The following is a 23187-nucleotide window of genomic DNA, read 5'->3' on the forward strand; positions in this document are numbered from 1 at the left end:
AAATTAACTGAAGAAAATACGTTCAATGAATTGAAGATACTAAATTGAAGCAGCTATACAACAGTATCAGTTGCTTTCCTTTTACATTTTTCTTATTTTGAAGGAGTTTTATTTCTTTATTTAACGTTGAGAATTTGCAGCCTCAGCTGTTAAAGCCCTTTTTTAACTGGACTCAGTAAAAAGACAACTTGTGACTCTGCTACTGATTACAGTGAGGTAAGTTATAAGTATACATCCATAGTGACTGAATTCAGTGCCGACCTTTGTCATGGTTACAAAAATTTGAATATTATGAAAAGAAACAACCATAACTTAATTAAACATGTATTAAACACACAGCAAGTTTCCACATTTTCTCAAACTACAAAAAAAAGCCTTTATAACAGTGCCTCCTAGAAAGTCTTATAAATTTAAGGAGATGAGTGAACTCTCAGCTGTTCTTTCATTCAGCTCTTCATTTTTAGTCACGTCATGTTATAAGAAGTCTTCCTTTTAAGTTCTAAAGGTACTGAAAATAAATCTTAGACATTTTAAGTTCAATTGACTATAAATGAGAAAAACACATATTTACATTAGGTAAACTAGAAAATGGATGTTGATTTAACTACATTCTTTTATGCTGTTTTGTTCTTAACACACTTTACAGTTTTGCACAATGCTGGAAAAAGTATTCAGATCTTTTACTAGTGGAATTTTAACAACAAAATAAAATCCACTCTACTGGCTAAAATTACATTAGTATTATTCGCTAAATGTAATTAAAATATGACTTGTTCTGGAAAAAACGGACTCCTTTCAATGGCACGTTATTACATTATTAGATTATTAGAGATTGTCGCATTAACACTACTAATTTACATTAGTGTTACTACTTTAGTCAATAATTTTAAAAGAAAAGTGTTTCCTGAGCATGTCTAACACAGCTTTGATCCTAATTACCTAATTACTAGTAAATTATTTAGGAAAAAAATTGCCCATGAAAAATTAGCTCATTTTACTGCCTTTCAAGGTGAAGATTCCTAACTGTAACTTTGAAAAACATTCATTCCTAACCTAATTTGCTGGTAATTTTCCAGACTATCAAGAATAATTTCAAAAGAAATACTTGGTGAGTTTGTTAAACTGAACACTCAAGTCAATTTTAAAAAATACCTGATGTACTGGCTTTGCGTTTGCTTTGAATTCCTGCTAACTGTGAGATGATACACTGTTAAAAATGATTGCTCAACACCAGTAGCCCATCAAAATAAAATGACATTCAAGACTCACAAGAGTTAAGTGTAATAAGTCAATAAGTCACGACAAGAGGTAGCGCACTTCAATAACCTTTATTTAGTTTACAGATGTATTCCATTTTGAAGTTTGGAGGGGGGAGAGGGAGCATTAGTGCTATATACAATTGGTTTGAAAACGTTTATCTCTGTACAGATTTGAACCCTGATCAATATAAACAATATCTTTTAAGACCTAGTGCTGTTACAAAGCGATTCTTTAAAGCAAAAAACCACAAAGAAAAAGGATTACATTAAATTATAAACAAATGGAAAAAAAAATAATAATAAAAGAGCACAGAAGAAAGAAAATAAAAATCCATCAGTCCATCAATGATTAGGGAGGATTTGCTGCTGTTAAGCACAAGACATTGTCAGCGAGTGACTGTGAACTGGCTAGAAGCTAACCGTATACACAATCATAGACTAAACACCAATATAATGTATATCACCAAGATCTAAAGTCATCATGTTCTATATACGATTCATATTAAATATATTCTACACATGTTACCTTAGTTTGGAACATTACTTCCATTGGAAAAATATAAAATAAAACAATAAAACTTTTTATACATTTTTTTATTAATCTGATGAAGGAGCACATGCTTCAGTTGTGCAAAATGGACTTATTAATGCAGAATGAGAATTAAGGAGCGCGTAAGAAGCAAATTAAGACAGAAAAGGAACATTTCATTCTGAGTTAATATCCCTGCTTACACAGCAACTGCCACAGAGATCCTTTACAACACTGTTAGAAAAGGGGCACGATGAGACAGGGATGGTGCATCAAGGGAGGAAAAGTGGCATGATGGTTTATTAATCACAACACTAGTCGGTCTGTAATATGCATGGACTGTCAAAACACAGTCACAAAAGTCATGGACAAACAAATATCCAGAACAAGACCACCAACACTGGTTGTTTGTCTATTTGTTTGCTTGTTAGGCTTTGTTTGGCTAAAATATGATGGACTGAGAGAGAGGGATGTGTTTGGTCTCTACAGAGCTCCGCAGACAAAAAAGGAACAATTTCTCTCCTGCGACCTTTAAGGCCACATGCAGAGTTGGGCAGTAAAAAGGACACACAGGTGTGTGTGTGTGTGTGTGTGTGTGTGTGTGTGTGTGTGTGTGTGTGTGTGAGTGTGTCCCGGTTTGAGCTGTCTGATCAGGCACGTCTGCGCTTCATCTGCTGCACTGAGGGATATCAACACAACGCACACGGTCGGATGTGTAGACGGGGTGTCATAGGATGCGTGTGTGTCGGTGTGTTGGTGAGTTGTTAGTGGTTAAAATTCTCAGCGGTCTGTATGAGAAAACAAGGCAACACACACAAGCTTGGGCACTGCATTACAATGACGACCAGCAAGAACGAGGAGCCAGTTCGAGACTGACTTTTAACAGGCCAGCTGAGGATGGCTAGATGACGTGAGGATGTTTACTGTGTGTGTGTGTGTGTGTGTGTGCGTGCATGTGTATTGCAGAAGGCTTAAAAAGGTGTGCATTAAGAAAGACAGAAAGAAAAAAAAACGCACATGCAAATCCAGTTCCTTGCTCTAATTTACAGTTATGACAACAAATCAAGTACAACAAAGGAATCAACTCTATCGTTAATCAATTTTACTGCTCCCCAACTCTGTGTCCTGGATCAGCTTGAGCCTGCTGTCTTTCTATGTCTGTGTGATTGTGTGTGACAGGAGAGGGGGGTGGAGGGAAGAAAAGCAAAAGTGTGTGTGTGTTTGTATGCATGTCTGCATTGTGGACAGGCTCCGGGACAGGGGACAAGCTCATTAGGTCCAGGACATTGAGGGTGAGAACAGATGAGGATGGAGGGCTGGTGGCGGAGGTGTGTATTTACAGAATGACACAGCAGTTACTCTCCCCGGTCTTCTCTCTGTTCCTCTGACCTGGACACACAGAGACACACAATGAACAATGATCCCACACAAGCATGTCACATGTCATTTCAAAACACCGTACTTTTAAATGCTGTATTCAGACAGACTTTAACACCACACGATAAAAACGCAGCGTTCTCAAATGCAATGTGAAGCGGCACGTTGTCATGTTGGCCAATCCGATATTTGCAAGAGCACATTGCTGGGAGATTAGTTTGTAACGTCCATGTCGTGCATCGCTCCTATTTACTTCATGACTGTTGCAACAGAAGACAGTCCTGTTACTCAAACAGGATGTTGTGGATTGTATTTCAAGTATCACTGGTACCTGAAGCAACATGCCCCCATAGCTCTTTTTTTTTTTTTTTTTTTTTTTTTTTTTAGAACACAGAGCCGCTTTCAGTCTGCGCCCACTTTGTTTGGCTTTTACACTAACTTACACGGTTTCATAAAAATAGACTAAAAACTAGAAAGTTTGCCACCACTCCTCGAGGCAATCTCAAATATAGTGTCTCTTAAAACCATCTGTTGTGCATTCATTTCAGCTGGGAAAAAAGAGACATTTTCTTCACTTGAAACTTAAAGCATTATGCACATTTATAATTTTATAACTGTATTTTTGGGGTCTACTGGAGTATTTTTACAAGCCTTAATGTTTAAAAACATGTTATTTTTCCCACACTGTAGACTCCTGCAGCACCTCTTCTTACCCTCTATATGGGACACTTTGTGTCAGCTCCTGTCTCTTTAAGACCACCCTGTACCAGAAAACTCGGATTGTTCAACTGTCCCGACGATAGCAGGAAACGTTGGTTATGTATTGTTCCTTCAGACCTACCTTCAGTATAGTCATATACATGATGACGTAAGTAAATATTAGAAGTAGAGCCTGGATTTCAAATGAGGTGTTTCAGGCAGCTAAGGGGCAGTGTTTTCTAATCTCTTTGGTGTCAGCTTTGAGTTTTATAAGTCTGCAGACATTTTGAATGCACAAAAAGCTATAAAACCCCCAGAAGCATAAGATGGGCTCTTTAACCTTGCCTTGAAATTGTTCCTCCAAAAGGTCTTTCTGAAGTAAACTGAGGCAATTCTTTATTTTACCTTTGCTGACTTGGCCTCATTTTATCCAGAATGCATAGCAAATTAAAGTGACCACCGAGTGAACATGGATTTCCATTTAAACTGAATTTGTCAGGTCTAATCCACAGCTGAAATCAGCCCCTGGCACACAGTCATAACAAGCAAGCCTGTCATCTAGTATGATTTATATTAGCTGTATATACTGCACAATGTGTTGCATCTTGGGGATACACTTAAAGGAGCCAATTATTTGCACTACTGGCTGTTCCTAAAACAGAAGCCATGTGTAGAAATAAATAATGGCTGGGAGCAGAACATTTAAAGTTGTTCAGCGTGTGAAAGGCCTTCTCAAAGGAAAGAACGGAGACAGAGCGCTGGTTACCTTGGGAATTTGGCTCAGGCAAAGTCTCTCTGGCAACTAAATGCATCACTGTGGTCTTCCCCAAGGGCAGTTTGAGAGCTAGTGGGGGAGAAAGAGGTGAGAGAGAGAGTTAGACACAGAAACAGAGAGGATGTAAAGGTTATTCAGAGAGATACAGTTAATCTGCCATTCACCATCACCATCGTTTTTGAAACAGAGTACAGATTCTGATAAAGTGGACAGTGTTGAGCTACACAATTTAAAGAAGTAAACTGTCAAAACGTATGACTGTGAGGTATTTTGTTGCACAGTTATAACCTCTTGCAGCAAAGGAAATGGCCAACAATGTAAACCTTTATGTAAAAAACATATTTGAACAACGTCAGTTATTGATTTTGGTGTTCTTGGCTTGTTTATCGTCCTTGAACTGCTGCATTCATGAATAAAAATCACTCTGCAAACTCTCGAAAGAAATGAAAAAATGGGAATGAATTCAATTTCAATAGGACTAAATAGGTGAAAAATCAATATCTTTTATCAACTTGTAGCACAAACGTGTTGTGATGACATGATCCTTTGTTATATGTGTTGCAGAAAATCAATAACTTGCAAAATAAACTATTGACATTTTCAATTTTACCAGTGAAGAGCGACGCATAAAACTGGAAGTAGCTGTTTTAAACATCGTGGTTTTTCACGTATTTACCATATTGCGGAATACTGTGTATAAATATCCTAATCAATCAACCACTGTGAGATTAATTTCAAGCATATTACCATGCAAGGAAACCGTGGCAAAAAAACAGCTGAGCATTATGTTCAGCGAAAGATATGGGGCAGCTGATATCTATATGGAAATGAATGGAAGATCATTAAAAGGCATTCTGTTATAAAATATGCTTTGTAATACACCAAATAACAGCAGTCCTACTGTGATATTTGATGACAAAACCCCAAGATAAAAGCTGCCACCTTTTACACCTGAACAACTGCGCATGGAATTGTGGTTAATATCTAAGCTGCGGCGCTTTGTTACTGTGTGCTTTAACATGTGTCCGTGTTTGCATTTCAAAACCGCTGGGAGTTTTGGCTCGACTGTAAGAGGATTCAGTGTTAGCGTGCAAACACGTTAAACCAACGATAAGGGAATTATCAGATGGACGGCAGTAATGGGATGAGTGTAAAAGGGTTAGGGACGGCCATAACCCCATTAACCACAAAAACACCAGTCAAATCAAAATTGGGTTAGATAGATAAAAAAGCCTAAAAGCCAGGGAGAAGCAAAGTGGACGGCCACAAAAGAAGGCATCCCTTTTTTTCTGTTCACTTATTGCATTCACTCTCGTGCCCTCCTCCCTCTCTGACTCTTCTTTGTCCTGCCTGAGGTCTGCTCTAGTCTTTCCCCTTTCCTGACCAGTCTCTTTCCCCTCTTTTTCTGTATTTCCTCTCCCCTCCCTCTCGCCGTCAAAGCCGGCTTGTCCAGAGCACTGAGGTACCTCTGTTCTGCGGCTCAGGAAAAAGATGAGAACAGCAAAGAACTTTCCAGCAGCACACTGCTGTGATTTTGCGTGCATGTCTGTGAGCACGCAGGCGTTTTCTTTGGGTGGTGCACCTTCTGTGTTTTCTCACCTCCTAGTGTTACGTTGCCGTGTAGAAAACGTCCCTGGTAGATCAGCCTCAGGATGTTAGGACTGCTGACCTGCTCTTCCTCCCAGTCTGAAAGAAAAAAAAAGGGCAGAGGCAGATGGAAAAAGAGTTAAAATAAAAAATAGAAAATAATAAGGAGAAATATTACATTATAGCTTAATAGTTTCTTTTGTTTGTCTTTTTGTGTCGTTTTTCACTGACTTGCCACATTATTTTACCTATTTTCAATCAAACGTCAGTGAACAATCTATAAACGGAGAGCATGCAAGTTCAATCATAACATTTCAATACATTTTTATTGCCAACTGAAGCTCAACTTACTTTAAAACTCAAAATAAAGTCAGTAATGGACTACTGTTGAAGGTTCCCAGACTTTAAACTAGACATTTAGAAAAAGACACAAGGAATTTAAGTACTAAGGAGCTCAGACTAAGTCGATATGATGAAAAGCTTTGAATCATAAACTGTGTTCTGCGTCAATGCAAGATACTATATACAGTGTAAAAAAAGAATAACAGACAACCGCACTGAAGATATTTTGGGCCATTTAGGGCCTTTATTTGTGATCATTATACGCAGAATGTATAATATCTGGGCTTTGTGGGATGCACTACAGAACGTGAGAAAGAGTTGAGGCAAAAGAAGAGCACGAGGTGTGGCTTGGGAAGAGCTGAAGACAAAAGTGAAGGCATTAAATGAGAGAGAAAACAGCGGGGGGAGTCGCACGGCAGCACAGTCTGGCCACCAGATGTTTGTCTCCAGCTAAGCGGAGGGTGTTGTTGCTGACTGAGTGCCTGCTCTGGGTCTCACAGGGTTCAGATGTGTTGTCTGGGAGGAACCCGGGGCGCTTCCAAAACTGACAGGACTGAACGGAAAACTCCTGTTGTCGAGGAGAATCTGACTTCATCAGGATAATTTGTAGTTCCTCATGCATTGTTGGCTTCCCTTAAACTGGACTGCGCTGCTAGCACCGTGGGAAAAGGCCACAGTCGGTTGTGTTTCGAAGGTGGTGTAAGGTCGGCGGTATCAAATGAATCCTAACCCTGGTGGAGCAGCAGCTAGGGAGTGGGTGTATTACAGAGAGGAGGTGGCTGGACTGTGATCCTACATTCCTGTATGCAATGATAATCGGGCTGAAAGGAGTTGACTCTAATTACCCTACACCAAAGATCTGCACATTCCCACACTGCTATATAGACCTACATGCAAGTAATTGGCAGTTGGTTTGAAAGTGATCTCAGCTCTCTGCATACACAATGCAGCTCCTCACTGATCTCTGTCTATGATTATGTTATAGAAAACAGCCAATAAGTCCAATCATCTGGTTTCCAAGTGCATTAGCCTCTAAATTGTTAGCAGTTACGGCTCATGCAGATGCAGCCGTGCTGCAGCTGTGCTGATGCAATAATGTTATTACAAAATGCAAATACAACTCAACACTTCATACATAAAGATGAAAATGTGCCACACACAACTTTGTAGTAAGATATAAAGTCTGTTAGACGTCGGTTTCTTTCATGTAAAAGAATTCGGAAAATGTGAAATTTGTCATCACGTAATTTTTAATGTTTCTATGAATATTAATGCATACAGATATAGAGAAGCTTCTTTCGTAACTCAATTACCATCCCCCACAAGCTGACTACACATCTTCAGAGATTCTGGTCACGCTAAAACCAACCTTGCTGTTAACTTGAACTCTCAAACTGTGCTGCATTAATCTTGTTTGGTCACTACATGGAAGTAAAAGAGCAGCTGGAGCAGCTCCAAAATGCTCCACTATGTTCACCAGCTTGCCAGTAGTATACAGTGAGTTCTGGGCTTTTTCACTGAAAAAAAAACTGCCTGCTGCACCCAAATGCAATGTTGGGCGAGTAAATTAATGAGTTGATCCTTCCTATGAAGCTCAGTAAAGCTGAGTGGAGCTGGAGTGGCTGCATTACTCCAAGTTGACAATATTTATCAGAGAGGGATGTAACAGGGATATCCACGCAGAGCTACTCACCCATCGGCCAGTTGTCATAAACATGTTTTGCGATGTCTGCTGCAGAGTCGTTGGGAGAGAAGAGGAATTCTTTCGTCTTCCCGCTGACTAAAATAAGCCGCAGGTTTATCTGCAACACACATAAAAACAAAAGAACATGAGTACTCCATGTGAGAAACAATCATGAAAACATTTTTTTAAAATGAACATTACAACCAACGGCAGTCCCGTATTTCACATTAAACAGCTGGATCAGGAAGCACACAGGTTCAAGCTAAGTAATCTAATAGGAAACAGGAGAAGGATATGAGGACCCTGAGGAGCATCCTTCTACTGGATCAACTCCCATCTGTCTCTCCAACTTCCTCCTCGGTTTTCTCATCACTCTGACTGTATTTCTTTCTCTTTGGTTTCCATGTCTGTCACTTACTGGCAGCTTCCTCATTTCAGAAGAAACTTTTTTTTTGTTCTTTCGCCTGTGTAACTGATTAAACATACACTCTCTCTGAATTCCATTTTCATTGCTGTGTTTCATTTTCTATTGCATTTCTGAGCTTAACTTTACAGAGTATAGTACTAAAACCGTCCAGTGTGAAGGCATAAACTAGATTCATACTGGTAGCATTTATCAATGGGAGTCTGTAAATCCAGCACAGTGAAACTTGGCTGACACTGCCCTCAAAAAGCATTGAGCTGGTGAAAATGTGGAATACTAAAAGCTGTTAAAGGCAGCTTATTCCAGTAGTCAATGGGGATCGCAAATATAGTAAAAAATTAATAATAGCATGAGTCTTGTTAGCACTGGAGTCCTTTTTCTTTTATCCCCTTTACGGAGAGGTCAGATGTCTGATTCAGATTGTGGAGCAGGTAGGGAATCAGAGGAACATCCTCACTAGATAAATAAGCTGGGCACAGATTATCAAGATTATATACTGGGAGAAAAAAGCACATACTGAATGACAGAGAAAATAACTGAGTGCTGATTTTTGCTTCTCAAAGAGGCAAACTCATTTTTTACATTTGATTGGTGTGACTTTTTCCTGGATATGGTGAATTCAGGCACAGATGTGCATTGCTAAGCACCACACGTCTGTGTATCTCTCACCTTAAATCACCCGAATGCAGTTAGAAAGCACAGGAGTGAAATGAAAACTCCGTGGTAGCTCCCATTTGGAGCCATTCATTTGCATAGCAATTAAATTGCCTAGCTTTAGGATGCAGATCAGAAGGTTGCCTCTTATCTGGCATGATATGTGCTGAGCAGTGGCTCGGTGTGCCTTTAAGAGCCAGAGCACAAGTCCATGGTGTGTGCTTTGCGTTTGCTCACTGTATTTGTGTGGCTGGCCTGCGGTGCACGCATGGCACAAGCACGTGTGTCATTGTTCCTAGTGTGTTTCCATGTGCCGAGCGTCTGTTAGTCCTCTACACCCACTGCCCCACCGAACACACGCTCATATATGTGTGTGTGTGCATATAGTCACACACAGTCGGCTGCAGTGATGTAACAGAGCTAACACCAACGGATTGAAAGAGAGATCTCTGTAAGCACGTTACCAAATCAGCTTATAGGTTTAAGCATAGAAGAGCCACACAGAGACATATACATATAAACACAAAATAACACGTACAGCGGTAATAAGAAGATGCTCGTGTTTGACCTCTACACTGACCCCCACCATACACACAGAGGATAAACATCTGTAAATCTGCTCCGAAGAATTTGATAGCTTTGAGTGTATGTATATATATATATATATATATATATATATATATATATATATATATATATATATATGTCTATGTCTGTTTGTAGAACAATCAGTGCCACAAAAATGCACTACACTATATGCAAACAACCACATCCGGTCGACATGTGTGCACTGATTGTGCTACAGTTTTTAAAAACTGTAACACCAGCAACAATTCCCTGCTGCCTCCTGGTGTGATTCGTGAAGGACAGTTTCAACTATGCAGTTAAGATAACAATCACAAAGCACTGGCTGGCAGGAAATTGTAAATTATTTCCTGTGCTCAGTTTTTTATTCACATACAACCTTAAGACTTGAACGATACAAACAGAAAAGAAAAATAACACACAAATTAAGTCCCCTTTGCATAACGAAGGTCTTGCTCTTTCCTAGTCGAACACCTGGTCGTTACCATGGTGTCACCATGGCGACAGCCAGTAGTGGGTGGCTTAACCCGATAACACCTACAAGATAGCTTCACTCCCCCCTCTGCCCATTTTCCACTGTGTCACATCATATTGTCTTCCTCTCCCTGCAGCAATCTCTGCATCCCCTCACTCGCTCTGTGTGTTTCGCTCTGTCACTCACTCCCCCCACTCTGTCAGTCTCTGTACAGTGTACAGTGCAGAAACGTACAAGGCCAGAATAACAAGAGGCACTGAGATGGCTTCAGCTGAGCAAGGCAAACTCAGCCTTTCTCCTCATATCATTCTGCTCAAGCTTCGATCTCGACATGTGCTTCTCTTCTTTTCTTGCAAGTCACTCTCTCTCTCTCTGTTAGGCTGCTTCCAACAGACAGATGACACATCAAATGAAAAGCAGAACCACCTGTCTTTTTGAATACTTTTATGACGCTCTGAGGACATTATGCAAATCACATGCTATGGCCTGTACAGTCACCGGTTCTCCACTCACATAAAACCCTCCAGGAACAAACGTGTGAGCCAGTGCTCTACAGCAGCAACATCAAAACAGAAAATATCCTTTAAAAAAATGTAGAGCAAACCCCAATGAGATTTCAGGGGCAAGTAATACTGTATGTATTCCAGCAGCTCATGGTGATGACCTCACTAGGACACTTCATGCCGGCTTTTCCTTCACCACAGATCTGCATCTCTACCTCACTTAATCCTCTGCTCTGATTTTAATTGAATCAAGGTGCAAGCACGCTCTCGATCTTTTTTCCTCTCTCAGAGGATCACTCTGCCTCCTCTCTGGACTCTCTTCAGTACAGGAGCTGGTAATGAGGTTCCACAGCCAGCTCAGGGAAGTACATTCAATTGCAGCCTATTCTCTCAAACAAATTCAGCAGCTCCAGGTATGGGGAGTGGAAGCACTTCACGCAGTCATGCATAAACACAACGCGCACACATATCTGCAGGCGAACTGCCACTTACTCATGCATGCAAACAACACGTTGTAGCTACTACCAGCCTCACTCTGAACTCATGTCAGAAATCAGCCGTGTGAATGTTTCACTAGTTTGCAGGGATTGTGGAGAGCTGGAGGAAGAAGGAGCAAAGTCTCCGATGTGAGGATGGGAAAGAATTTGTAAGAACGCTGGCTCCTATTCATGTCTACGACTGAAGGAATGCAGAATAAAGAAACTGGTTAGTTGGGGACGAGACTGGTGACACAGCTCTCCGCTTGTCAAGCCTCCACTGCAGACCAGACACGCTACAATAATGCGACCCTGCTGCCAACTAGTGCCAAGCTGTAAACATGTGAGGCAAGCAAACCCTCCTGGCTAAACACTGTTTGCACACAGAGGAGAGCAGGAAATTCAATGCCATCTATAATTATTCCTCCCTGAGCACTGCTCAACTCTTTCTCAAGGATATAGTGTGTGCGTCTGTGTGCTTGCGTTTACAAGTGCATTAAAGACTATTGCTGCTCTTTAGACCCTCTGCAGCAGTCAACAAATTATAGAGTGGGAAGCCTTCCTGCGGGAATATATTAGAGCAGCTTTATAACGTAGTCTACGCAATAAGGCTAGCTGCTGCTGTCAGTGTGGACTCCTGAATGTATGAATGAATTTGAGAGAGGAGGTGGGTGACTAGCCCGACTGTGGTCTGTTTAAAGCAAAGCAGCAGGATCCAGCAGCCGGCCTGCTTCGACTTGCCCATTAAATCGAGAGACCGTAAACTGAAGAATGTAGCCGCACGGCGCTTTAAATACCAATCCCCACGCGAATTACACTGTACATTGTTGATTTTATTGATAATTATGGGTAGGCACTTTCCTGTCTGGCACTCCTTTCTGGCTGTCAACACATTTAAATAAATATTAACTGCTACAAAATAGGAGGCATAATAAGCTGCGTTGTGGCTTGTTAGGCAAACTGTGAACAAACTGAAAAGAACCGAAGAAAAAGGGCGACCTGAAAGACGTTCATCCTGTTTTTTAATTAGTTCAAATTGAATAAATAGAACGGCTTTTCCATCTCTTAGTGATTCTGCAGGCCCATAAAGAGTTAGTGCAATTGTTAGCCCCATTAGCATACTAATTGTATGAAGGAGCCATTGTTTCTTTAATTAAAAACACACTGGAAAGAGGATTTTTATATTTGATCGAAGGGCGGGCTGAATGTATGTATCAGAGGCTGCAGCTTAACTTCCTCAGATGTGAAAAAACTGCGAGCGAGCTCACAGGAAAATAAACTCTTTTGATTCGTCAAACAGCCTCATTTTCAGTTTGACATATTTAATACAATATAAATAGAGGGTTTTTGTTCGTGCGAGTTCCTCCTTTGTGCGCACACACACACACACACACACACACACACACACACACACACACACACACACACACACACACACACACACACACACACACACACACACACACAGACAGTGTAGTTACGCAACAGCGGCTGACTGATAATAGTGTGATACAAGAAACAAAGCCGAAGGCAAGGATTTGTAATCTCAGAGTCTCTGCGAGTATGTTTCTAGCAGCGATGGAGGGGGGAAGCGCAGCACTCTAATCAGTTTTTAGGCTTACTTTATCAAGCTTATTTTTGCTACTCTTATTTTCCTCCCTTAAATGTAATCTCTTTAATATTTATTTTGAGACCTAAAACATCACTAACTGGAGCTTAACATACCAGCTGGCTTTTATAATCCTGAGAAGCAGCAGAAACAGCTCATGCTAAACACAGAGGACAACATCTTTAAAACACAAGCAGTGAAGGTTTGACTGACGCTACAAAGCATCCTTAACAAGACTTCGGAAGCACGCCAAAACATATTTATCTTATTTTAGAATTACTGAATTCATGACACTTTGCAGAAGTTAAATAATCAACAGACAATTTGACTCGAGTGTCTGGAAAGCACTAAATCTTACGCATGCCTTTATTTTGTAAAGATTGTGACATTTTATGCTGTCATATAACATTATATGCTTTTTATGCATGTCATCTGATTTAATTTAAACAAACAATAGGTGGATACATTGAAAGGAATGCATTATGTTGTGTTGATTTGTGTGAAAAGTCTGATGGATTGATTAATTGATTACAATAGGTAGCAACGAGGTATTCTGATAAAACTATCCACAGGTTTACAAAACTAGAAAAACAAGACTATCTGGCTGTATTTGTTCCTGTTTTTAACTCTTACACTAATGAATAGCACACAGACATTGCACAGAAAAGAGGACGAGCAACAGGAAACATGGATTAACTGCATTTTTATCAAGCACAGTAGCTTTTATTCACAATTACAGTGGGGGGCATATAATAGAAGCACAGAACATTCATTTAGGACTCAAAGCAGAAGCTGGGCGAATCAAATACAGACATCTGCCATCCTATAGCGTGCAACAGACGTGTTCACTGCAGCAAAGACACAACAGAAGGACCTTGACCTAGCTGAGGTTTGTGTATTATTAACTATGTAATCTTTATAGGGCCTGTATCTATAATGACTAATGTGTCAAGGTTTGTTTTGACCTACTTCAATAACAGCTTGTAATTTACAGCACACACCACATGCAAAACATTTGTTGTGAGCATGGAATATAGAGAGGAGAAGATATGCAGACAAACGTTGAAGAAAGACGATTTAACGAACACATGAAGTGTGACTTATTATTATTATAACTGTGAAGTCAAACTAAGTGACAGAATCTTTCCAACAGGTGTCTGGCTGAGAGGAAACAAAGCTCCTGCTCTCCAAACTTTTTCTCTTGAGATAATTTGTCCTTTTCTTTTCTTTAACGCAAGCAAAAAAAGAAGATTCAAAGCTGCAGCCAAGCGATGTGACTGGTCAAGATTTATTCCAACACTTCTGATTATGCCTACAGTCATGCTCTGCTGGTTGCCATGCCAACACTTGTGGTAACCAGGGAGCTAGTTAGTCATCTGTGCTATTTTGTCCTGTTTTCCTGTTTTTCTGTATGTGGAAGTCCTGTCGGTGTAATCAGTAAACAAAAACAATAAAGCGGCATTATATCATAAAACCACAAAGGTCTTGTCCTCTAATTTGTCATTATCAGTTTAATGGAGTTACATTTTCAGAATTTTATGTTTCATTCCACACGCAGACCTGGCGTGTTTTTCTCAGACTTCCGTTTTGCTAAACCTTTTCTAACCTGCTTAATCACAGTAATTTACCACCAGTTTTCATAGCAGAGTCTCCACAAACACAAAAGCATTTTCATTTGTCAGGTAAACATATATGCGCTTAGTTTTGTAGGCTTTTGTTCTGTCTTTTAAATGAAGTAGAATTAATTATTTTCTGCATCAAGTTCACTTTTTTTTTTAAAGAGTTCAACAGTTCAACTGTCGGTTGAGTCAGAAAGATGATATAGTTGGACAGCTTGACATCACATATTGCACTCTTGCACTTGTACAAGCAGCTTTACACAGAAAAGTTCACTGGTGCAAGTTTCCTTTCTTTTTTTTTTCTCGAACCATGTGTGGCTTCTTATCAGTGTTTGTTAAAAGACAGACAAGTTTCCCGACAACAAAACTGGAACAGCAGCGCAGACTTCCTTTTTGTATTTACAAACATCATGAACAGAACAAAAAAAGCCTGAGTTGTACTAGTGTTTCAACCTCCATATAATACTACACGTTACATTTGGTCTTTTATTGAAACACGTGTTGTATAAATCTGTACACTTTGACAGACTGTGTGTATCTTTTAGGATTTCATAAATGCCATAGTTGTGTTTATTCGTTCTGTTCAAGGCAGGGATGCAAAATTGTAGCTTTAATTTTAAGAGTGATGGAGTTTTATCACATAGCTAACACAGGCAACAACCTCTGCACATTATTTTTGTCTGTACAGGAAAATGCAAATTCTGTTGTGATCACTGAAACTCAGCAGTCACGTCTGAATCGTCACTGCAGTAGAATAAGTCCTTATCTCTACAGCAAACACCTAACACCTCTTCCTGCTTTTTTTCATTTGTTGGGTAGATTCAAATTCAGGTAACTGTGGCACAAAAGGCTTAATAACATCACAGAATGTTCTTCACTGTAATCACAGGGTGGTATTTTCTCTGAGGGTTAAAGTCTCTATTAATTTCTGTAATTGATTTTAACTTTTCTGATGTACAAAGTGCAGCATTTGAAGGATTAAACCAGCAAATAACAAAAAAAGAAAGGTTAAGTAAAAGTCTCTCAAGCCAGAACTATTCAGTGGCACATTCATAATGCTCTACACCATCTAAAATCTTAACATTGGCCATGAAGGAATGTGATAATGCTGGTGTGAGGTAGTGTTTAGGTGGTTGTGTTTGCTACCTCACACATGGTGAGTTGGCTGCTGGCCTGAGATCAAGTCCCAGCAGACTTTTCTTTCCTGTGTCTCGTTGTTTCTGAACAAAGCGAGCAGCCTGCTCAGCGACCATAAAACACAGGTCCTCTTCCTGCTGGGCTCTATTAGGGCCATTAATCATTAAAGAGAGTCTATCTACTGTAAGAGAGAGATTCTAAGAGCAGACACCACAGGCCTTTACCCGATGCACTTTCTGCTGCAGCCTGCTAGCTTCCTGTGCCACAGGCGGCTAATGGCTACATTACACTTCTAATAGCGTTGTTAAATTAAGGTTTCTTTGCTTCGCAGCAGCCTCAAACATTCTGTGGTAGTTTAATTGCACAGAGTGAAGAGACCCTCCACTTAGAGCCCCTCTGCAAAGAATAAATTTATGCTACAACCATTAAGAAACTCACTATTTGACACTGATAGGTTTTGTATTTAATCTCTTTTTTTCAGAAACTCTGACCCTGCAGTTGTTTTCAGGCTATGAGCAGCTCAAGTTAGAACTCCAGGTTTTGAGTGCAAGAGAAAATGAATGAAAAAATTCCAATTTCTCCTTCCTTTTACCTGCTCCCACTACTATCATTCATATGTCTCATTATTCAACTGCCCCATCGTACCTCATATCTCCCTCCAAGCCCTTGTACCTTTGTACTGTCATTCAAACAGGCCTATCCTTTGATATGATGACATCCTCATCACAGCTAGAATCCACTCTGCTGCTCTTTTTCTTTCCGCCTCCCTCTCCTTCCTGTCACGAGCACGATCAGCTGTTTCCTGCTCTTCAGCTGCTGCTGTACCTGACAGCTCTCTGCTCTCCGTCCTCTCCCCTCATCATTCCCAGCAACCCGTTTACATACAGATAACCCTTTAATCCATCAGCCGCTTCTCCTCTCTCCAGAAACAGCTCGTGCTGCCTTTCATGCTGTCATCTCTCCTCTGAAAACTCGCCTCGGATAACTCACACACCCAGGGCTGCATTCCTCTCTCTTCATAGACGCCAGGTAGGTGCCTTTGATCACACATTCCTCCTATCGCTTCCTCGGTGTGATCAGAGCTGTCACAAGGAGTTGACGCAGGCTTTACCTCGCATGGCCGCCCCCCCGCCTCCACACTCTCTCCTCCCAAACCCCAAACTCTCTGTAAAAGGGAGAGGCTTCACACTTTAAAATGGCTGTTCAACACCCCAGGGCCAAACGAATTAACATGCCAAATGTGAACTGTGCCATAATTGAAGAGAACTACAGTGCATCACCCACCGGCAAGCCACACACTGATAGGACACAGTGTGTGGAAGCAGAGAGATCAAAGAGATCTTTATCCATCCTTAATGTGTGACATTACAGAGCAAAAAGATGCGGTGAAGATGCTGCAGGAGCTGACGGACACAGTGACGCACTGCTGTGGCGGCTCACCCTTGAAAGGCTTTGTTTTTTTAACCTCCAAAATGACACTTTTTGTCAAAGCCAGAAACTGTAAAAGCAGGAAGAATCATTGGCTATTCAACTTTGTGCTATTCCTTGACTTTATCTTTTGGTTTTGTAAGGAAAACCCAGATGATATTTCACCCAAATTATGTTATTCTATATGTCTGGTATAAAATGTTTTTACAAAAAACACTGTTTAGATTAACCACATTCACAAAATATCAAAAAATTCTGTGCTTTTCTGCTAAACCACGAAACCATTAGTGACTCCTCTGTGACCAACAGTCATAAACGATGTGATAAACATTGAGGGGCTTTCTCAGCTGAACTGCCGGCTGTGCTTACACACAGCAGATAGGAGACAAGCATGGAAACAAATTAAATATTTAGGCAATAAAATGTGTATAGTATCTAAAGCCAACAACACCTAGGAGCACCTGGAAAAATGTTGCACAGTTTCATTACAGGTTTTTCATCTTGTATATAAGTTATATTGCAATAATTAGATCAAAATTTACAAAAAGACCATTTTTACTGTGTGCTATGGTTAATTAGCGCAATATGACTTTTTGGCATCACTGTCTTATTTTACAAATATACAATTTATTGAGTTTTGAAAACTTCATAGATCTTTCCTTCATCAAATTTATCTTTAAATGCCTCAGTAAATCAGCGCCACAGCCACTCTGTGGATTCATCCAAAGACAGGACGGCAGCAGGGTCTCCAGAAGCTGAATCAACAGCAATTGCAAAATAGCTTACCACAGAACTACATTTGGACAGACAGCCTTTTCAATCAAAGGCTGTCACGTCGGGAATTAATGGGTTAGCAGATTTAAAAACTTTTACAGCAAAAGCTAAGTATTGGCTGAAAAAAAAAAACAAGAATGTACCCACCTATGACATCTATAAGGTCCAACTGACTGTGGATTGTGTCATTGTGTGTGTTTGTGTGTGTGTGTGTGTGTGTGTGTGTGTGTGTGTGTGTGTGTGTGTGTGTGTGTTTGTGTGTGTGTGTGTGTGGGTGGGTGTAGGGGGGGTATATAGGTTTATAATGTTGTCTGTGCTGTTTTTATTGGTGTTGTTGGTCCTCTGACTACTTTTACTGAAAAGCCCAACCCGGGATGGGAGTTGAAAATTAGCTTAATGCTAATGCATGGTCCCTGGTCACATAAATAAATTAATTAATATAAAAGATGAAAAACCTGTAATCAAACTGTGCAACATTCTTCCAGGTGTTCCTAGCTCTTCTGTTATTTTAATGCAACAAAACCCACATATCAACTTGTTACGTAAACATTTAAAAGTTCTGGTCCGCTCCACAGACTGTAGAACTTATAGTTGACAAATAGTTGTTGAGTTGTCAGCAGAGAGCAGATTGATGGTGATGTCATTTGGAGATGATGGGGTGGGATGAGTTATACCAATACAAAGCTATTGAGCAGGTGGTTGGCTTACCCTAGAATACAGATTGGCTATAACTTGTTAATTAAAGAGCACTGGAAGTGGTTTTTTTTTTTTTTTTTTTTTGGTTCCTGACAGAGCCAGGTTAGTTGTTTCCACTGTTTACAGTGATGGCAATCTTGTTATCTTATTCTTGGAAAGAAAGAAATCATTACTAAAAATGCCCCTACAGATGCAGATGTAGCATCTCAAACCATGTCAGTAGATCAACATCACTTAACCTCACTGTCCAGAATCATTATTAACATGCTGCTCATCCTGTTACAGCACAAACTATGCAGGTGTGACTTTCAAATGTTTACAACAATGAACATCTGATTACTTTCAGTGTTTTGACATTTGAGGTCACCACAAGTTCCTCACTGTGATGTGAACTGATGAACACAAGAACAGCACATGATTCATGTGCACCTATTTTAATTCTTTCATGTCTGCATCTGAGGAAAACAGTGCATGATTGAACCCCTGACAGTAACCTTTAGTGAAATTTCCGTTATTGAGGCATCTGGATTTTACTGAAGAGTTTCTATGTGACTCATACATCTATGCAGTGTTTTCGTCTTATGATTGTGTGTCTTCCTGTTTTTCACTTCTGTCTCTCTATCTTTGGAATCTTTAACTTATCTGCAAACCAGTGGTTCCAAATCTATAGACCTTGCTGAGACAAATAGAACCGCACAGTCTGCCCTCATAGCCAAGTTGCAAGACAACGTCAGCGACAGACTGGTGCATTGAAACTTTAGTGAGAAACACCTCCTCTGAGCAGTGGTCAAAAGTAGAGCCCTCCTCCACCAGAGACACCTGTCTGCTTCTTTATTTTGCAGCCACAACATGTGGTGTATTAGCTGTGAAGTTTAACACGTCGCACCTACTGTTGCACAGAAGTATCAGGGTGGGCTGAAAACTGTATGCAGGTGGGAGGCGGTGTGCCACATTCAGTCTGTTATTTTTATGAAACAAAGCAACTGCTATGCTTTCCCCAGAGTAAAATCAACTTCACTGTGTACAATTAGCTTCTCAGAGTAATAACAAAACTTCATCCAAGAAGTCAACAAGCGTGGCATACATCTCAAATCGATCTGTTTTCTGAAAACAGTGTGAAAAAACTGCAGCATCTTTGTTTTTGTCTTTGCTGTTTCCACATCTGTACAAAGCAAACACAAGGAGGGAGCATGCTATTCATGAAAGAGATGACGGTCTCGGTTAAATATTTGAACTGTTTTCAGCGACACTTCCCAGCTGTAACAGTTTAGGATTTAGGAAGACAGCCACAACCTCACGCATCAGCTGAGGGAGGCTCCACTGTCCTCATCTCAACTGGGAAAACAAAAGTCCAATAAATACTTTCAGAGAGCCAAGTGAATAGAAAACAGGCATAGACAAGGTGACAAAAAAGCACAACGAACAAACTGACCAACTGAAAGACAAATTTAACATCCAGAGGAGAGCAAAGAGACAACAGGCGTGCAGCGTCCTGTATCCCGCAACACCACCAAAGTGCTGATGCTGTGCAGACGCCACGATAACGATGACGAGGGCCGGCGCTATAGGAGGACAGAGGAAACGCTGACACTTCTGGAGGCGAGCCTGAGGGAGTGAGGTAGGAAATGAGAGAGGACGAGAGGGAACGGAGAGAGACTCGGAGGGAACAGCAAAGGTCAGAGGCGGGCGGTGAGAAGAGGAAGCATGAAGGTGAACGTGATGACGAAATCCACTTAGCTCATCTGCTGGCTATTTGGTGTTTTGCATCTACACAAATCTGCACATTCATGGACACGCAAATATTTGCGTGCTCACTGAAAATGCCTGCTGGGAGGGAGGAGAGGGAGGGAGGGAGGATGGGGGAGTCTGCTGAGGCTTCTGGTTTTGAAGCTGTGGGCCGAGACGTGAAATTGCTCTTGTATGCTTCAATCGATTCTCCTCTCATCCCTCTGTCAGCGTCTCATCTGTCCGTCCCTCTCCAGCAGTTAAATTCAATGCGAGAGACGAAGCAAAGAATGAAACGGCAGAATAAGATGCTAAACATTCAAATAAAGACACATCTGAGGTCGTCACCATTGGCCAAGCACAAAAAAAAAAAGGTGTGATGTGAAACAAGCAGTGAAATTGAGTTGAACTAGAAGTCAAAAAGTTAGCTAAAGAAAGCAAATGTGGAGCTGATGAAGATATTGGCCGATGTTTAAACACATGGAGAATTAAACCAACACGCTCCAGTTCATCGGCTAATAACATCACCCAGCTTCTCCACATACAACCTGCGTAAGAGCAAAGAAAACAAACAGCTACAGCATCTTTTCTCCAGACAGAAAGGGGCTATATAGTGGACAAGTACACTTCATCAGAGCTGCTTGTGAGGTTGTTGAACACCTTCAGAAGCCCCACTTGCCTCTGAAAACATCAATCTCATATTCACAAGTATGTCTTTTTTTTTCTTTACACGGACTCGTAAGGCATCGAAAACCAATCTACCTGTTCAGGAAAAAGGATAAATAAAACGGTATTACTGCAATGTGTGTGAGAAACACTTAAGAAATCATTCTGAACATGCATACAAAGATATAAAGGTACATATTTAACAAAACTGATGTGGAAGCCATTGGATATCACACTGCAAGAAACATCTTCCTTCTATAATGTGTAAGAAAAAATATAGTATTAACTGAACAACAAGCTGCGACGGAAGTAAAGGTTTTAAATCTCTATTAAGCTTTCTTAATTTGAATTAGCACTGGATTTTGTTTTGACTGGTGCAGTCTGGCACATTTATTTGCAGAATCCTGCCTGACTGTCCATATTCTTCCTGTTCAGTCTCTGGGAAAACCAGCAACCAGCAGATACACAGAAACCCAAAGGCCACATGTCATCGTGCTGCCGGTGAGAATGGACCACACAGAGGGCTGATGATCCCACTGAAGTCAGGACCTCCTGTCTCTCCCTCCTTCATCCCACCATTTGCTCTGCAGCAGTCCTGTCTGCTCACCACTCCCCCTCTCACTGTCCTTCACTTCTATCACAGAGTGTCTCATCGATGTGACTTCCTCCCCCGTGACTTCCTGCCCCCTGCTATGTGAAAACATGTAAAGCATCCCCATGTTGGTCTCCCCCGTGCTTCCTCCCTACATATTCCGCGGTGACCTCTGCCTCCCCGTCTGCCCCCTGTCCTCCCTCCTACGTCCGTCCACACCCACCGCCCTCCTCTTTCCTAGGTGGTCTCCCCAGCGCTGTGCAGCGATGCCCTGCAGTCAGGATTAGCTTGTCCTTTCCGAGCACAGTGTCTGGGCCACATGTGTGCATCTGCAATTAACGTTTGGAAGGCAGGGAGATTGAGTTCATGTATTTTCACATTTGCAGCCAGTTATTTATAAAGCAAAAATGCAAATCTTGTTTCAGCTTCTGCACCATGAGAGAATGACATAAAACGGAGAAAGCCATCGACAGAGACTTTATGTCCCTCCTCTCTTTGCAAGTATCTTTCGGGCAAGGTTTGGCTGCCCACAGATCAGGCTTTATCTTGAAATTAGGAGCGCACATTGATAAAGTAAAGGCTTAGCAGTAATTGAAAGGACAAACTGATGTAACACGTGCGAGGGAGAGCGAGGGAAGACGTCAGAGCAGAGAGCAGGAATGGCTGCGAGACAGCAGTTATATCCACAACGCTGCATTTTCTTTTCTCCTTCGGAAAAGAGCACTGCCCTGCAGTCACAGCTCACGTGACGCCGAGTGTGTGTATGTGAATTGTGTATGTCTGAGAGTGTCTGTGTGTGTGTGTGTGTGTGTGTGTGTGTGTGTGTGTGTGTGTGTGTGTGTGTGTGTGTGTGTGTGTGTGTGTGTGTGTGTGTGTGTGTGTGTGTGTGTGTGAGAGAGAAAGAGAGAGAGAGAGGCACACAGATAGAGATAGCTGGCAAGCTAAAATGCCCTCTGTGCTGGAATTTACCAGATGGTACTGGACAGAAACCAGGGGTATCTCACACACACATTCACATATTTTCTGGGCCTATTCACGAGTGAAAGTGAATGCAATCAAAGCAATTTATTAAATCTTGAAGCAAACGTGCAATATAAATATAACTAATTTCAACGTGATGCCCTTACAGCTAATTTTCCCTTTCAGTTTGCAATTAAAACCGACATGTGAAGCTTTCCCATTAATCAGAACACAACTAGCAGCAAGCCTGATAAAGCCAGGCAGGTTTGCAAGATTGCAAAATTTTAATGCAAAGACCGAGCACATTGGAGATTGCATAAGAACTGACACATTACCATACAATCCTGTATAATTTAATGTAATCTCATGAAACAGTCCTGCAGTAAGTGAAGCAGCGCAGCAATGAATGTTATCTGTGTGAAGCCTGCAATGTTCATCTTCTGTTTGCTGGAACATTTATATTCATTCCTGTCATTTGTGAGGCTGTTTGTGATGTTTCTGTATAGGATTTCACTGCAACTGTAACCATTATGTTGCTCACGTTTTGCATTAAACTGCAGCTCATTCAACAGCAAATCCTCAATTACAGTTAGTAGTTGATCAGTGATCTGA

At 40.9% G+C, this 23187-nt stretch overlaps 1 protein-coding gene across 1 annotated transcript in view; it reads right to left on the bottom strand.

Annotated features, from left to right (window-relative positions):
* Window positions 1-1309: 1309 nt before the first annotated feature.
* The window catches only part of ubl3a (ubiquitin-like 3a), a 34809-nt gene continuing 12931 nt past the window's right edge, over window positions 1310-23187 (bottom strand). Inside the window, exons 2-5 of the mRNA XM_023298535.3 lie at window positions 8262-8370; window positions 6239-6325; window positions 4631-4708; window positions 1310-3177 (exon numbers count right to left, since the gene is read on the bottom strand). Coding sequence (XP_023154303.1) covers window positions 3125-3177; window positions 4631-4708; window positions 6239-6325; window positions 8262-8370 — 327 coding nt within the window. The 3' untranslated portion in view covers window positions 1310-3124. The remainder of the gene's footprint in view (window positions 3178-4630; window positions 4709-6238; window positions 6326-8261; window positions 8371-23187) is intronic.

The sequence above is a fragment of the Amphiprion ocellaris genome, chromosome 14, assembly GCF_022539595.1.
Source record: "Amphiprion ocellaris isolate individual 3 ecotype Okinawa chromosome 14, ASM2253959v1, whole genome shotgun sequence".
NCBI lineage: Eukaryota > Metazoa > Chordata > Actinopteri > Pomacentridae > Amphiprion > Amphiprion ocellaris.